The 15,887-nt window shown below is 48.1% G+C and overlaps 1 protein-coding gene across 1 annotated transcript in view; it reads left to right on the top strand.

Annotated features, from left to right (window-relative positions):
* The window catches only part of LOC143820022 (phospholipid-transporting ATPase VD-like), a 37,453-nt gene extending 21,566 nt beyond the window's left edge, over nucleotides 1-15,887 (top strand). Inside the window, exons 13-22 of the mRNA XM_077302391.1 lie at nucleotides 1,151-1,277; nucleotides 2,532-2,716; nucleotides 6,512-6,812; nucleotides 8,650-8,726; nucleotides 10,006-10,131; nucleotides 12,095-12,295; nucleotides 13,188-13,268; nucleotides 14,209-14,304; nucleotides 14,503-14,690; nucleotides 15,783-15,887. Of these exons, the coding sequence (XP_077158506.1) occupies nucleotides 1,151-1,277; nucleotides 2,532-2,716; nucleotides 6,512-6,812; nucleotides 8,650-8,726; nucleotides 10,006-10,131; nucleotides 12,095-12,295; nucleotides 13,188-13,268; nucleotides 14,209-14,304; nucleotides 14,503-14,690; nucleotides 15,783-15,843 (1,443 nt within the window). The 3' untranslated portion in view covers nucleotides 15,844-15,887. The remainder of the gene's footprint in view (nucleotides 1-1,150; nucleotides 1,278-2,531; nucleotides 2,717-6,511; nucleotides 6,813-8,649; nucleotides 8,727-10,005; nucleotides 10,132-12,094; nucleotides 12,296-13,187; nucleotides 13,269-14,208; nucleotides 14,305-14,502; nucleotides 14,691-15,782) is intronic.

Here is a 15,887-nt window from a genome sequence, read left to right as displayed (position 1 = left end):
ATAAGCCAGTGTATGTCTTAGGCAGGTCTGAACTTCTAATTTAGAGACCCTGCTGAGCAATAGGGGCATGCAGCTGGCTAATCCAAGCCAGGTATTAATTCAGACAGATTATTTTGCTTTTTTTTCAGCTATCCAAAATAGCTGACCCTTAAAAGGGCTCTTGGTCCCTTAAATACTTACAGGGTAAACTCTCAGCTTTTACAAGGCGTTTAAAGTGACCACGAGCCCTTTAAAATGCCTTTGAAGTTCACTGACGCAGCTGTGGCTTGCGGACGACATTTAAATTTGTTAAGAAACGACATTCGCTTTAAAGGTTAAATGCCTTTTCCCCCTCCAATGGAAACAATGAATGATGGAGGTAACTTTTTAATAGGCTCATGGAATTGTTCCCCTGGTCCAATCTTTTTCATACTTGGGTGGGAGGGGGTTGGTGACTCTACCTCCGTATACAGGGGGCCTCCAAATACTCCAGGTATGGGGACCACTGACTATAATGGAGTTTCAAAAAATTGGGATTCCCAAATATTTACCAAATTCAAATATCATATCAGTATTGACATTTATGAATATCAGGAAATACCAATAGCTTTGACTTCAATAAACTTGAACCTGAAAAACGCCTCTTATGAACATCCGCAGCACAATCTCTGTGATAGGACCCTATCTGGGAAGCACAGAGACACACTTTCTGTCCAGAGAACACCCGGAGAACCCATTCTCTACAGCGAGAATGGGACAGTTCGACAATTTTATTTGTTGATTGCCATTATTTAGAGTTGACCTTTCTCACTTGGACTCAAGGCAGATTACATAGGAGCAAGTCAATTCAATTGACAAGCGGGGAATTCAATTAACAATGCAATAGGATTAGGGTCGTAGGACCATCCAGATGTCTAAAACCAGAAACAATGCTTAAATGCTAGCAGGACACATTAAATGGGGGGGGGGAATTCCATAGTAGGATCCTCGTTTCAGTGGGCTAGACTAGCCGTTCTCACCTTTCTTACTGTTAAGAAACTTCTGGAACATTCTTCAGGCTTTGAGAAAGCCGAGAAGTGCCGTGAAGGTGCAAAAGATCATTGGGAAGCATATTTGTGTACATGTCCATCAGTATTGCTTTGACCAGTCCATGTGTTTTCCAATTCTGAAGGTAATGACCGACATTGAGTACGAGGACTGGCTAACGGCACATTATGCAGCTGAAAACGATGTAGACCACAGGGAGGAATTGCTACTGGAATCTGCCGCAAGGCTTGAGAGCAACTTAACCTTGCTTGGTGAGTCAGAAAACAATGCTTCCCCCTAAAGTCTTCAAAAAATCAGATCTAATTAAAGCGTCCTTCAGTCCAGCCACACGTCCAAGAGTGGTTTAAGGATTTGCGGGGCCCTAGCAGTGTATCCATCCAGCAGGAACCCCCAGACAGGGAGGGGAGAGGCCCCCTCATTGGAGAATCCTCAGAGGGGAAAGGGGGGAGGAGAGGGGCTATGGCTGATTCACAGGGAGGAAGGGAGGGGGGGCTGGAAGTGCAGGGCCCAAAGCACGTGCTACGTGGGCTACTTGGGTAAACCAGCCCTGTCCATGTCTAATCCCAAGATTTGCTTTTGACAGCAACAGTATGTTGATTTGAAGTTAGCCTACCCTGAACCTTGTGGGAAGGAAGGGATAGAAAAATAAGGATGATGATGATGATGATGGGATTTATTCCCCACCACTATCTGCAAAGCAGGTTACATAAAAATAAAACCCCACCTACAAAAAATTAAAAATTAAAATCTTACTTTTCTGGGACCTCATTCCACCAGGCCGGGGCAAGGACCAAAAAGGCCCTGGTGGAGGCAAGGCAAACCTCCCACGGGCTGGGCACCACCAACAGATTAGTTCCCACAGAGCGCAAGGCCCTGTGGAGGGGCATAAGGTAGTCCCTCAGATATGTGGGTTCCAGACCGGGAAGGGCCTTGAAGGTAAGGAGCAAGACCTTGAACTTGATCCGGACCACCACTGAAAGCAGCAATGGAAATTCCTCAGAAAGAAAAGGGGAAGAGTTTCACCCTCTCGGGTCCCTTTGATCTGGCTCTGTGCTCTGTACTCCCTTCCCTTCCCTCCTCCCCCGTTCTCTTTACCTGCTCCTCTGCTGCTGCCTCAGCCCCTGCAGGTCATATAACGGCTGCAGAGGCTGCAGAGGCCAGCACAGCTGCTGTGAAGGCCCCACGGGTGGGGCAGCCACCGCCTCAGCCCCCACAAGTGGCACAGATGCTGCCCAGGGGCCAGCGCGCCCACTGGCTGGGCCTTCCATCTTCTGGCAAGCTTCATGGGTGGGACAACGTCCGTTATGTTCATCTACATTTCCGTTTGGTGAGGCACACCAGAAGATGTGTCCCATATCAACAAGCAGTGAGGCCAGCCAAACAGAAAATTTCTCCCCCCTCCCAATGAAAATATCTCTACATAACTGCCACCCTCAGCTAGCATTTGGATGTGTTTGTTTTCTGTTCATTAATGTTTTACTTAACTTGTGTAACTGACATCTTAGGAGCCACTGGAGTTGAAGATCGCCTGCAAGAGGGCGTCCCAGAAACTATTAAATCACTCAGAAAAGCTGGCATAACAATCTGGATGATGACAGGTGACAAAGAGGAGACTGCTGTGAATATTGCCCATTCTTGTAAACTGCTGGAGGGAATTGATAAGCTGTTCACCCTGAAGGCTGCTGAGCAGGTAAAAACTACTAGGCTCCTGTAAAGTTCCCCCTACCAATTCCAGTACACTTTTATTTAAGTATTTATATCCTGCTTTGGTCCCTGGAGGAAGCCAAGGTGGCTAACAGCAGTAGCAATAGCAACCGATATATCATAAACATATCAAACAGAAGAACAATCTCTCTTGGGCTGGTTGGGACCCCCTAGCTGGCGCCTCCAAAGGACACAGGCTGCAAGCCACAGACTCAGAGGTCCAAGAGCAAATGGGAGAAAGCAGCAGGGGTGGCTCGTGCTTGTCATCCCCTCTCAGACGCATGCAAGCACTGGCTGGGTCCAGGGGAACCCCCAGATGCTCCCTCCCCCTGCATATTGTGCTAGCAACCGAGGATCTTCTCGGGTAATGGTGCATTCACCCGGACGCCCATTCATACATTCAGGACAATGGACCTCCAGGGCTGAATAAGGCCATAGGATGGCCTTAGGATCTGTGTACAGAGTCTGGTTTTCCTGCCCCGTGACATTTCTCCCCAGCTCTAACCAAGCTGATTGTGATGCCCTGTCAAGCGTAGCAAGAACTCACAACGAGCTTCTTAAAGTAGAAAGCTTTTAATGAGAATACTGCATACTACAAGACTGGCAAAGTCAATTCTGAAGTCAGATCAGAATTGTAGCTCTTTTTAAAACAAGTCTCCCGCCCAAAACTTGAAAGTCCCCAAGGGGAGGGGGGAAGAGAGAGGAAACAGATACAATAAAACGAGGGCAACAGTGTTACAATTCACATGTCCTTGGGCACCTCTCAAAGATAGGATGTTTTGGTTTATAGCCCAGGCCTGGCCAGGCAACTTCAAAAGGGGGAGAACTTTCACAGCTCGGAGAGATAACAGACACAGCACATACCAGTGGTTACAATAACAAGCATGCATAATATATGACCAAAGAGGCCCTAGCTACAGAGATCAAACTGTCATGGGGGGACCCAGGCTAAATTATGGCAGGATTGCTAGCACATCCTGACATGCCCATTGCACCCCTGGATCATGAGTTCCTTCTTTGGAGCACACCTCACCGTTTCTGATTGGGATATGCTTGTTCTGGGGTCTCCATTCTGACTGACAGCTGCGAAGGGACCTTTCCTTCTTGAAAGCATTCACTCCAAGCATCTTGTTGGTCTCTGAGGTGGCTCCGGGATTCAAACCTGGCTCTTACGCGGCAGACCCACATTGCCGCCCTCCGGAACGATCTACATTTGAGTCAGCGTTTGTAAAACGCCATTGGAATCTAGACCGTAAATGATGTTAGTCGTACAGATCAGAAGGCTTTTGTCTTGAGTGTTGAAACAAATATCATTTTTGGAAGTTGCTCTTTGACATAACTTCCCACAGCCTGGCTTGATTAGAATAATGTTCCCAGAATCATCTCATTAAAATAGCATAATGTGGAGCATTCCAGAAAATTAATCTACTTATGCCTTCCTGATGGAGAAACATCTTTTCTCTCTCCCTCCTTTGAAACTATTCAGTCTTTTGGCATGAAAACAGTATTCAAAACGAAGTCAGTTTCTTTTCATGTGTTTATTATTCCCTCTGGTGGATCGACTGACGTGATGCAGCCAGCTGGGTGACCTTGGGTTCGCCATGGCGCTGATAAAACTGTTCTGACCGAGCAGTGATATCAGGGCTCTCTCAGCCTCACCCAACTCACAGGGTGTCTGTTGTGGGGAGAAGAATGGATAGGAGACTGTAAGCCGCTTTGAGCTTCCTTCGGGTAGAGAAAAGTGGCATATAAGAACCAACATTCTTCTTCTCCTTCCTTCCTTCCTTCCTTCCTTCCTTCCTTCCTTCCTTCCTTCCTTCCTTCCTTCCTTCCTTCCTTCCTTCCTTCCTTCCTTCCTTCCTTCCTTCCTTCCTTCCTTCCTCTTCTTCTTCTTCTTCTTCTTCTTCCTCTTCTTCTAAGCAGATAAGATTTACAGTGGGGCAGGGGGAGCGTTTGGGGTTGTTCTGACGGGTAGATTTTGAACAGGGTCCTTTTAAGTTTGAAGGAAAAAGGATTTTGCAGATACTGGAGAAGATAAATGCAGGTTTCCCAGATGGGTTACTGAGGAATTTAGAGTAAGACATTCCAAAAAGCAATCTTTTTGATAATGTTTCCTTTCTGTCTGCTTCTATGTTGAGACATGGACCCTGTGCATTACCCTGAAACTAGACTACTGCTGGTAACAACCTGATTACTACTGGTGCACATGGCAGTCCCATGCCTTCCCTGAATGCACAGAGAGGGAGAGCAGGTGCCAAGAATCAGAATCATGACTCATACTAGATTTAAAGCCCATTTTAATTTTAAATAAAATGGGTGCTAGATGGGCTGTGGGGGAGAGCCCGTACCCGGCAGAAGCCGAAGAGAAAAGGGGGCTGGGGAAAGGAGGCTTCTGGCGGGGCGGGGATCTCCCTCGCGGCTGCAGGGAGAGCTCGGTCCCGGCAGAAGCCGAAGAGAAAAGGGGGCTCGGGAAAGGAGGCTTCTGGCGGGGCGGGGATCTCCCTCGCGGCTGCAGGGAGAGCTCGGTCCCGGCAGAAGCCGAAGAGAAAAGGGGGCTCCGGAAAGGAGGCTTCTGGCGGGGCGGGGATCTCCCTCGCGGCTGCAGGGAGAGCTCGGTCCCGGCAGAAGCCGAAGAGAAAAGGGGGCTAGGGAAAGGAGGCTCCCAAAGGATCCCACGGTGCCAGGCAAGGCCGCTCCCGGGGCCAACAGAAGGCCGGCTCCCGCCCCCCACCCTCCCCAAAGGCTCCTACAGCGTTCTGTCGGCCCCGGGAGCGGGCTCGCCGGGCGAGGCCGCTGCCAGTGGCAACAGAAGGGTGGCTCGCGGCCCCCCACCCTCCCGAAAGACAGAAGAGCGGCAAGGGGAGCTTACCGGCGGGTGAGGGTCGAGGGCGGCCAAGGAGGCAATGGGGAGGCATGCTTTGCGCGCCTCCCCATTGCCTCCTTGGTCCAGGATTGACACTCAGAGGAGCGAATCAGGAGCCGCTTCGCGGCTCCTGATTGTCTCCTCCGAGTTTTTATCCCGGACAGAGCCCACCCTAATTCCTCCCCCCAAGGTCTTAGTGCTTTATTTAGTCCGTGGCGCGGCGGTTTTAAGATATTTTCAAATCATTTCCTTTGAGCTTGGATCTGAGACGCTGCTATGGGGTCTCCTCTAAAGGAGTGTGGGTCTGGTTTCCTGGACATTAGACAAAGTGGTGTTACAGAAGTCTTCATGATGATGACTTCTCCATTATGATGACTAAACTGAGACCCAGCGTGGGGTCGTGCTTCAGAGCAGAGTCCTCTGATTTGGAGAACAGCGTTTCACTCCCCACTTCTCCTCCACATGCAGCCAGCTGGGTGGCCTTGTGCCAGTCCCCATTCTCTCTCAGAGGTGACACTCAGCCTCACCTTCCTCACAGGGAGGTCTGTTGTGGGGAGAGTCAGGGAAGGCAACTGTAAGCCACCTTGAGACTCCTTCGCATGGCAAAACATGGCTTACAAAAAACAGCTCTTTTTCTCCTCCCCCTTCTGCATTTCGTAGACAATGCCCACCCTTGGGGAATCTATATAGGCCATCAAGTACTGGTTAATGAATATTGTGTACACTTGGCAAGCTGTAAAATCAATCCAGTGTGATTACTTTTCTTTTGGTGGGGAGTGGGGAATAGGAATTGTACTCTTCAAGTTAATTTGTTCCCCATGCTCCTTCAACCTTGGGCCTGCGTGAACAGTTGCTGAGGCATCTTTTTCACTATTCCAAAACCCAAGATCAAACAACCATCTCGCTTTTCCATTCCAGGAAGCCTGTGAAGGACACCTTGACAGCATCTTGGAAGAAATGAAGACCATGCTCCTTCCGATTGAAAGTGGCCAATCCGCTGACCCCAGAATATCAGCAGCGCAGGAGAACCAGCTCAAGGCTGGCCTGATTATAGATGGCCCCACTTTAGCTTTGGCCTTGCATGAAAGTGCGCGTAGGAGATTCCTGCAGCTCACGGCACAGGTGCGAGCTGTCATCTGCTGCAGAGCAACACCCCTGCAGAAGAGCGAGGTGGTCAAGGCCGTGAGAAAGGAGCTCAGAGTGATGACATTAGCTATAGGTGAGTCACCTGTCTCACCTGTAGGGGGGCATAAGGGCGGTGTTTTGATAACTGGGAAACTGACTAGGCCTCAGGCACTTGGGTGAACAGTGAGCTGCTGCATAAGGAGCTAAAAAGGAGTCGTGCCCATCATAACGCCTTTCCTACTTTGTGCAGGTTACATGTGCTTTGGTGTGCATCTTTGATGGGCATATAAGGACTGCCTCCCAAACATGAAGCAAATGGAGAAGGCTGCTCATAATGGACCTTCGTGTAGAGTGACCATAGGTTCCGGTTTCTGGACCAGAACAGCTGGCCATACCATGACGATAGCATGTGCTAAGGGGAAGCAACACACAAGGAATTGGGTTTTTTTTCCTTCCAAATCACCATGGAACTATGTAAACAGGGAAGAATCCGGTCTGCCAGTCGGGTCCCCTCTGCAGTCAGCATTTGCACAGCCAGAACTAGGAGCCACATTCTAGCTGGCCAGGAGGGGAGAAAGCAGAAACTGCTGCAACAAGTACTGCCTGAAAGTAGCCTTCCCCAAGGAGCTCTTTTCCCAGGTCTCTTTGTATCTCAACACCCGACAACCTTGGGATCACTTGCCGGCATGCACAACCCTTGCTTACCTGTTCCCGGCCCCTGCTGACCTACGTTAGGCATTACCAGCAGTAGCAGCATCAGAGAACTGGAGAAGGCTGTAGGAGCACAGGTCTGCAGAGCCTGCCTCAACCACTCAGAGATGAGCTGCACACCCTGGGAAGCCCGTTTGTGATTTATAAGGCCTTCACCTTTGGCTGTATGCATGAGAACACACACTGAGAATTTTACTCCTGCCCAGGACAGGATGGGAGTTCTCGGCCACTATAATTTCTGAATACAAGCTCTGAAAATTGAATTATATTATATTGTCTGGAAATTGAATTATATTACTTCTTTGGGGCTTCATTTTCTGTGACTGAAAGACTGCCTACCAGGCCTTTATTATATTACTAGCTGCAAGCCCGTTCATAAGAACAGACGTCACAAGGGCTTCCCCCACCCCCGCTGCTGCCAAGTGCACCTCTGCCAAGCGGGCCAGAAGGGATCCACGGCGCACCCCAGCCACTACGCAGCTTCCCCACGGGCCTTAGAGGTGGCAGGTCTGCTTGGCAGAGCGCGGGGAAGCCATTCCCGGCCCCCTGCCCTCCTTACCGGAGGGCCCGTTGTCATTGTGGTGGCCGAGTGGTGCCACAGCTGCTAGGGAAGGGCCTGGGAAAGCAGGAGCAGCGGCTCCAGGGGCTGGCCCAATCCGGATTGGCCCAAAGGGCCGGACACCACCCGGACAGGGTGGCTGTTCAGGCCCGGACAGGACTGCCCACATGGCTCTTTTAGAAATATACGAGCCACTAATGGATAAGATATTCTGGATGCTGAAAGAGTTTTAGAGTGTTTTTTTTTTTTACTTGGCCATTGAATAAGGCCCTCTGGCTGGAAACGCATTTGGTCATTAGTCATAAGATGTGTAACCATGAATGTTATTCTTGGGAATTGTGCGTGCAACATTTCATAGGTTGTTCTAAATGTGGATTTATGTTCTTAACTGCATTTTTGAGGTAGCTTTTAATCCTGTTTATGTGCACGACGTAACAAAGGTATTTTTATTGCAATATTTAATGTGCTCAGCCATTGGGTTCCTAGCTAGGTCTTTGGGGTACTTGGACTACATTCTGACCTGCCAGCCGCAGGGGAGGCTTTCAACCGATGCGTCAGTGAGAACGGGAGCCTTGATTTGACGTACAAAAGACTCGCCAGTGTGACCTGTGTACAGTGCTCCAAAGTCTCTCTCATGTGAGTTTCCCGCTCTCTCTGGCAGGTGATGGTGCCAACGACGCCAGCATGATCCATGAGGCTGATGTGGGGGTTGGAATCACTGGCCAAGAAGGCAAGCAGGTAGGGAACCATAAAAAAGACGTGTTGCTTATGGATCCATCTCACGAGGAAACATGCAGCTCAGTGGATTTGCCAGTGGGATCAAAGGCTGTGAACATGACAACTTGAAGCTTCAGAATCCTAGGCCAAAAGCCCCACCCCCACCCCTCCAAGTACACAGAATAGCATTTTTAAAAAATTCCTCCCCTTATCAGGGTACATGGAGGTGACCGTCATCTGTCATCTAGCCTAAGGTGAGACACTGTGACTGGTCCATGAAGACCCCATGAGACTCATTCAAGCAGGGATTTGAATCCCAATCTCTGCTCTGGTGCAATTCCATAATGAAAGTGCTGCTACTACTAATCCCAGGTTCTGCTCTAAGTCACCAACCACAGAGCCATACTAGGCTGTTCATTTCTAAGTGCCTGGGAAGCCATGAAGCAGGGGAGGCCAAATTGGGGCTCTCCAGATGTCCATGGACTACAATTACCATCAGCCCCTGCCAGCATGGTATCTGACTGCCTCTCGTGCTATATAGATTACAGCTCCGTGCTGTCTTATGTCTCTGATTCCAAATGATCTTTTGATCTGCACATTGAGGTACTGAAAGGTGAGGTGTTTCTCCAAATCTGGGCATTCCGACATTTTTGGTTTAAGGAAGGACACGCTGAAGGGAGGAAGCAGCAGATGGGAGGAAGGAACTGCGATGGAAGGGAATTTGGGTGAGCAAGCAAGAGGCAATGGAGCAGGAGCTAGGAATGTTGTGGGATTATGCCTGCTCTCTTCTTGTCAGCTTCTAAACTCCTAAGAAATCAGACCCCACCTTAGGAGACTATATCCTGAGATCAAATTTCCAGAGAAGGGTCCACCTGTGAACAGTTTCAGGAAACGTCTCCTCTCTACAGTCTCTGGGTAGTCTGTGCTTCCTGGAAGTGCTCATGTTGAGAGCGTGTATTGTCTGCAGGCCTCTTTCCCACTCACAGCACTCAGTAGGAACACTGTGACGGGGGAACAGCGATCGCAAGGTTACGGCAATTTCCGTAATCTCTGAAACACCGAAATTGCCAAAATTCATCAGTATGAATGCAGCTTGTTTCCACACGTATTCCCAAGGGAACAAGGATCAAGACCTCAATGTTCTTAGGTGGAAATTAACACCTCTACGGATGATAAAGTAACCAATTTCTGCAATGATCCTTATCTGCCAGAAATGTTGAAGGGAAGATGTATGGGTTTTTTTGAGATTTTATTGTTTATTGTTATTATATATAAATGTCTGTTTTTTGTTTGCTTTCAGGCAGTGATGGCAAGCGATTTTGCGGTTTCACAGTTCAAACAACTGAACAAATTGCTGCTTGTCCACGGCCACTGGTGCTACACCCGACTCGCCAACATGGTCCTCTATTTCTTTTACAAGAATTTGGTATGTTTCTCCCAGGAACGGTGGTGGCGGTGGCTCCAGGGAATGGACAGGAAGGGGGACAAGCAGACTTTGACAGCCGAAATTGCCTCTACATTCCTGTCTTGGGTGGAAGGTCACTGCTCCAGAGGCGTTTAATAGTCAATTCAAAATGGGGTGTGCCAGAAATGCCACACTCTGTCACCATTAATGAGGGATTGTTCCTATCTGGCTTGATAGTTAGGAACCTCAGCATACCAGAGGGATGTTTTCTGCAGTTCTGGCTGAAGGGAGGGGAGTGAGACAGGCTGGCCTTTCTAACCCACCTTTCAAAAATTGAACCATATATGGATTTATGAGGGAGCACCAGATAAGCAGGGATTGGAGAAATAAAAAGAGTTGGTCTTGATACCCTGCTTTCCACTACCCAAAGGAGTCTCAAAGCAGGCTTACAATAGGCTTCCCTTCCTCTCCCCACAACAGACACCCTATGAGGTGGGAGGGGTAGGAGAGCTCTGACAGCTCTGAGATCAGGACTGTGGCTAGCCCAAGGTCCCCCAGCTGGCTGCATTTGGGGTAGCGGGGCATCCAATCCATCTCTCCAGTTTAGAGGCCAGTACTCTTATCCGTGACACCAAGTTGGCTCTGAACTTGAGTTGTTCCTAACTCCACGCTTCAGCACACTGGCTCTCCACGGGCTCATGCTGAATGGGCCAACCATTTGACCCTTGGAGGCGTTCTTCTAAAGATCAGTGTACAGCCGACCACGTCTCCAGAAAGCCAGTTTAAGAGGGCTTCCTGTTAATTCAGTAAGATAATCAAAGAAGCCATTAAACAGGAGGATGCCAAAACAATAAAGATAAAACTAAGATAATAAAACAATAATACAATAAAGATAATAATAAAAGTAAGTCAATCAATCGATATAATAATAAAAGAAAATATGACCATAACTATCTACTACCCTCTACCTTGGAGTTGATTTTCAAGCAACCATCATTGACTTCCTGCCTTCAGTTCAAATGTGCCTCCTAGTTTCGGCTTCTCTGAAGGACTTCTTTTTTAGCTTTCGGTGCTAATCCGAGTCCTTCAGCAGAAAGGTGAGACAAAGATGTCAGGAAGTGCATCTTTCACCATGAATCAATAAGCAGGCCATAGGGCCTGGGGACGGAAAAATCAGTGAACAACCCCTAGTTTCATTGATGATGGCTTTGAGTTGGCTTGGGCCTGCAGGTGCAGCCAGCCACAAAAAGATGGCCACAGCTTAGCTGCTGTCACAGAGTGTAGATGGAGGGGGAAGGAGTGCCAATGGGTTTTATCACATTTTGTATCTTTTCAATTGTCTTAAAATTGTAAGCCACCCTGAGCCACAAAGGAAAAGCAGAGTATAAATATTTTCAATATATAAAAAGACCTTTCGCTGCTGTTCTAAGGTGGAGGGAGGTCCAGTTTTTTAAGACTGGCATATTCAGTTTGTGTGTCATCTTATGCGGGGGTCGTCAACTCCCGGTCTGCGGCCCGGTACAGGGCCACGAAGGCCTCGTTCCCAGGCCACCCCCGGCCGTGCCTGCCTCCCCCCCCCCCCCCCGCAGCAAGAAACTCGACAGGCTGTGAGCAAAGCGGATGCCAAAGGGGCCGCTTCGCTCACGGCCTGGCTAGCTTCTGGCTGCGAGAGAGGGGGGAAGAGGCGGGCGCAGCTGCCGGCATGCGGAGGTGCCACGCATGCGGGTTTGCGCCTCTGCTGGCGCAAACGCTTATGCGCGGCAACACTGCGCGTGTGCGTTAGAACCTTCTGGTGGCACAAACGTGCATGTGTGACGCCCGGGCTGCCGGCCCTCCCCCACCCCCGGAGGCGGTCCTCAACCGCAAAAAATTTGGGGACCGTTGAACTTATGGACTACTCTCTGAATCCTTTGACCTTGTTTGCCTTCCCCTCACCACCCATTTGTTCCTTCTCCCTTTTTGTTGTCTCCTTTCATCTTAACAGGCATATGTAGCTATCCTCTTCTGGTATCAGTTCTTTGCTGGAGGAGACATGACAGACATGACAGACCACGGGAGTCTCATTTTTTTCAACCTCCTCTTCACATCTGTACCACCAGTTATCTATGGTCTTTTGGACAAACATTTATCTGCAGAGACCCTTCTCCGAATGCCGGAACTTTACAAGTCCAGCCAGAGATCTGAGGTACATTCCGGTTTGGCTCAAGTGCCTGACTTACCACTTGTGATTGTGTTGCCGGTTCCTCCTGCTCCCCCCCCCCCACCCCCCACATATACTTCCTTGTTCAATTCCTATAGTGGGATCCTGGAAAGAAAAGGCAGTGCTTCACAAAGCCTCTAGCCAGGTAAGGTAGGTGGCCTTACAAGAGCAGCTGGAGGCCTTGGGCTGACTGACATTCTGTTCTCAGTAGCTGCCCCGTCAACTGCTGTTGCTTATGGAAGTGTCCTGCCGAAGACAGCTTTGGCAGGGACGCAGGCCATACTGAACACTGAGTGGTAGTGCAGACTGGCCATAAAGGAAGTATTTGGCCAAAGAAGCACAGCAGGTCAGGATTAGAGGTGGGGGAGGTCACGGAGGCCAGAGATCCCCGAAACTGAGAGTCCTTGGCACAGACTCCGTGTGCAGGTTTCACATTGTCATGCACATAGTCCATGTGCAGCTCACGATCACATGAAGCCTTGCCAGAAAACAGAATGGACAAAGAAAATGTCTTTTGCTGAATCCATTTCTGTTGGTGGGTGGGCAAATGCAAGCCCATTTTGACGGGGAAAATATCCTGATTTTGGAACTTAAAAGTCTGTGCATTTGTCTGCCAACCACATGTTGCTGCTCTTTCTTAAAGCAAAACAAACCATGGTTTGACTTTTGCCTCTTATTTGGGATGCAGCAGATGGGCTCAGAGCCTCCCCAGGGGCTATGACTTCTCTCCTGATGCTGTTCAGGCCTTCTGAGCGCAGCTTTCAGAAGCTCCATAGGTAGGGCCATGGCCACATCAGGAGGTGCCATTTTCTCCCAATTTTTTGGAATTGTATCTCCTGAAGCCAAGGAGGTGTTTTCTCCCATGTTTGTTTTTCAGCCTTATGTATCCTCAGCCTTCTTCATCAACTTAGCAGATGCCTTATATCAAAGCTTGGCCTGCTTTTTCGTGTCTTACGGGGTAAGTTGTGGGAAAGGACATTCTTCCCATTATCTCTGACAGACCCAGTTTTCTTGCTTGCAGCAATATCCCTATATCAATCTTTATTTGACGGTCACTTAGACCAATATGTCATATGCACTTAAAACTGATGGTGGTTTATAATGAAGGAAGGTAATATTAAAAAAAAGAGGTTAGAAATCCACCATCAGTAAAACTTTAGAACTTTAAAACATTAAAAGTATTTAAAATGAGCATTAAATACCATGGACTGAATTACAATGTTACAATAGAACTCTACAAGTGCCTTCTGATTTACAAAAACACCTCACGATTTTATAGCAGAATTTGTCTGTAAGGAGACTTGTCTGCTGATTTTCATTTTGGAGCAGAATCTGAATCTTTTCTTTGGGGGGGATTCCTTGGCAGTTGTCCACTCCTGGTTGAATTAGATTACATCTAATAGCATTATGAAAGGGGCTGTCCAATAAGACATGTGCACTTGTCTCTTCCCAACCACTGGCACAAGGGCTCTTTGAGAGAAAGGTCTTTTCTTATAAGGACCCTCCTGCCCAGCTGTGTGCAAACCTCAGCTTCCCCCTGGACTGAAATCCATTGGACTGAAATCCAGATACCGGTATGTATAGCTATTGAACCAACATAGGGTGGAGGATCTTGTATCCAGGGAGGATTCTTTATTCTGGACAGAGGTGCCCCATTCCTGGAAGAGATGCAGCCCCTTATTAGTGGATACGCCAGTGACAAGTACCCCCTAAAATGTAAAAACCTAAACTAAGAAGCATGAAGGACATTTGAGAAATATAACATATTAGGATTAGGACAAGAGTAATCAGCTTGTAGCTCTAGGCCTTAAGATATCCCTCAAATATTAGTAAGAAGATAAGTAGAAAAAGGCATAAAGAGGGGCTGTGTGGACCTCAAAATCTTTTTTCCTTTGCAGATGTATAATATGGACCGCAAGGCGGCCGAGGGTCCGGTGGATACATCAATGTTTTTAAGTTGTATGGGCCACCTTATCCTCCAGAGGAAATCTGTGGTATGTGCCGCGTTCTTTCGGTTATGAAGACGAGGAATGGGGAAAGCGAGCCCAGTAGCCCAAGACTGCCCAATCTTATTTCATAGCAAGATGTTATGGGGAAGGGGTTGCCTAAAGCTATATTTCTACATTTCTTTTTGTCTCACACACACACAGGAGAAGCAGGTTCTTATATGATTGTTCTTTTTTTTTAATTAGACTATGACCCAAGCAGCGGCAATAACTGGAAGTATCATCCTCTATTTCTTATTTTCTATTATCTTTGGTTCGCCGTGCATCCTTTGCAACCCACCAGCCAATACCGACTGGACCATGCATAAGCAGCTGAGCAGTCCCGCATTCTATCTGGTCTGTCTCCTATCTACAATTGTGGCTTTGCTGCCCAGGTATTTGACTAGTTCGAGCTGAGAACTTTGGGGGGTAGAAAGAAATTCTTTTCTGTGTGAATGGGTGTTCTGCGGTTCTTTGGCCTTCGCTTCATGCATTCCACAACGGTAGATCCGAGTGAGTCGCAGAGTATGAACTCAGTCGAGAGTTCTGGTCACAGCCAATCCCAGCTCCATGTAACAAAGGCCTGTGCTCTCAGACACCTGCTTTTCACATCCACATTTCTAGTGCTGGGTCTGCAAGAGAGCTTTGAATCTCAGAAGCTTAGGCTGAGGAAGTTTTGTTGTTCAGGGCTTAGTTCTACTGCTTTCTTGTTGCACAACTGTTATATGGTCAGTGCTGTGGCTTAGAAGAGAGAGGTGATCTGGGAGAGGCCGTCCACTGAGTACTCAACAGCTTAAATTCTCCATTTCTTCTCCCAGCACTCTATCTGTCCATCTGCGATACTCCTTCAAACTGCAGAGTTGATCAGGAGCTAATGTGATTGATTCTTCGTACAACAGAATCAATGCTCTACCATGAGATTCTCAAAGTCACTTTGGGCAGTGGGAACACCTCACATGGCTCTTGAGATTCAAATGGGGGAGGGACTCTGAGGTCCCTGGAGGAAGGGAAAAGGCTGATGAAAGACTGACTGCACATACCCCTCAATGAGTCTTTACTCTTCTGGATTCTTGGATGCTTTAGGATGCTTTGGGCTGATCCTGCATTGAGCAGGGGGTTGGACTAGATGGCCTGTATGGCCCCTGCCAACTCTATGATTCTATGATTTCCCCCCCCCACCAGATAGCTAAAAAAATAATAAATACAGACCTTCCTGCAGTCAGAATCACTACGTCATTCTCTTATGATCTGTCCTTTGTTAATTTCAGCATAGCTGGCAATGGCTGGGATGAAGCAAAGAGCTTCTGGGTTCATGGGGCTTAGTTCTGGAGAGAATGATAGGTGGTACAACCACATGGTTAGAGAAGTTACTTTCCCTCAAGTCAGAACAGGACATTTTCCCAAAGCCATGTCCTCGGGTGTCACATGGAACCCTCGTTTATTTATGCTCTTTATTGACAACGTTTCTGCATTTTTTTATATTCTAGATTCATCATCACAGTCCTCAGATGGAAGCGGAGGAAGACCATTCTCTTATACGCTGTATAAATGAAATAAAAATCTTTTTGTGAATAAAAATTTTTTTAGCTGGT

This window comes from Paroedura picta, chromosome 10 (assembly GCF_049243985.1).
Source record: "Paroedura picta isolate Pp20150507F chromosome 10, Ppicta_v3.0, whole genome shotgun sequence".
NCBI classification, from domain to species: domain Eukaryota; kingdom Metazoa; phylum Chordata; class Lepidosauria; order Squamata; family Gekkonidae; genus Paroedura; species Paroedura picta.
The sequence above is the reverse complement of the archived record's forward strand: the minus strand, read 5'-3'. Positions and strand labels throughout refer to the sequence as shown.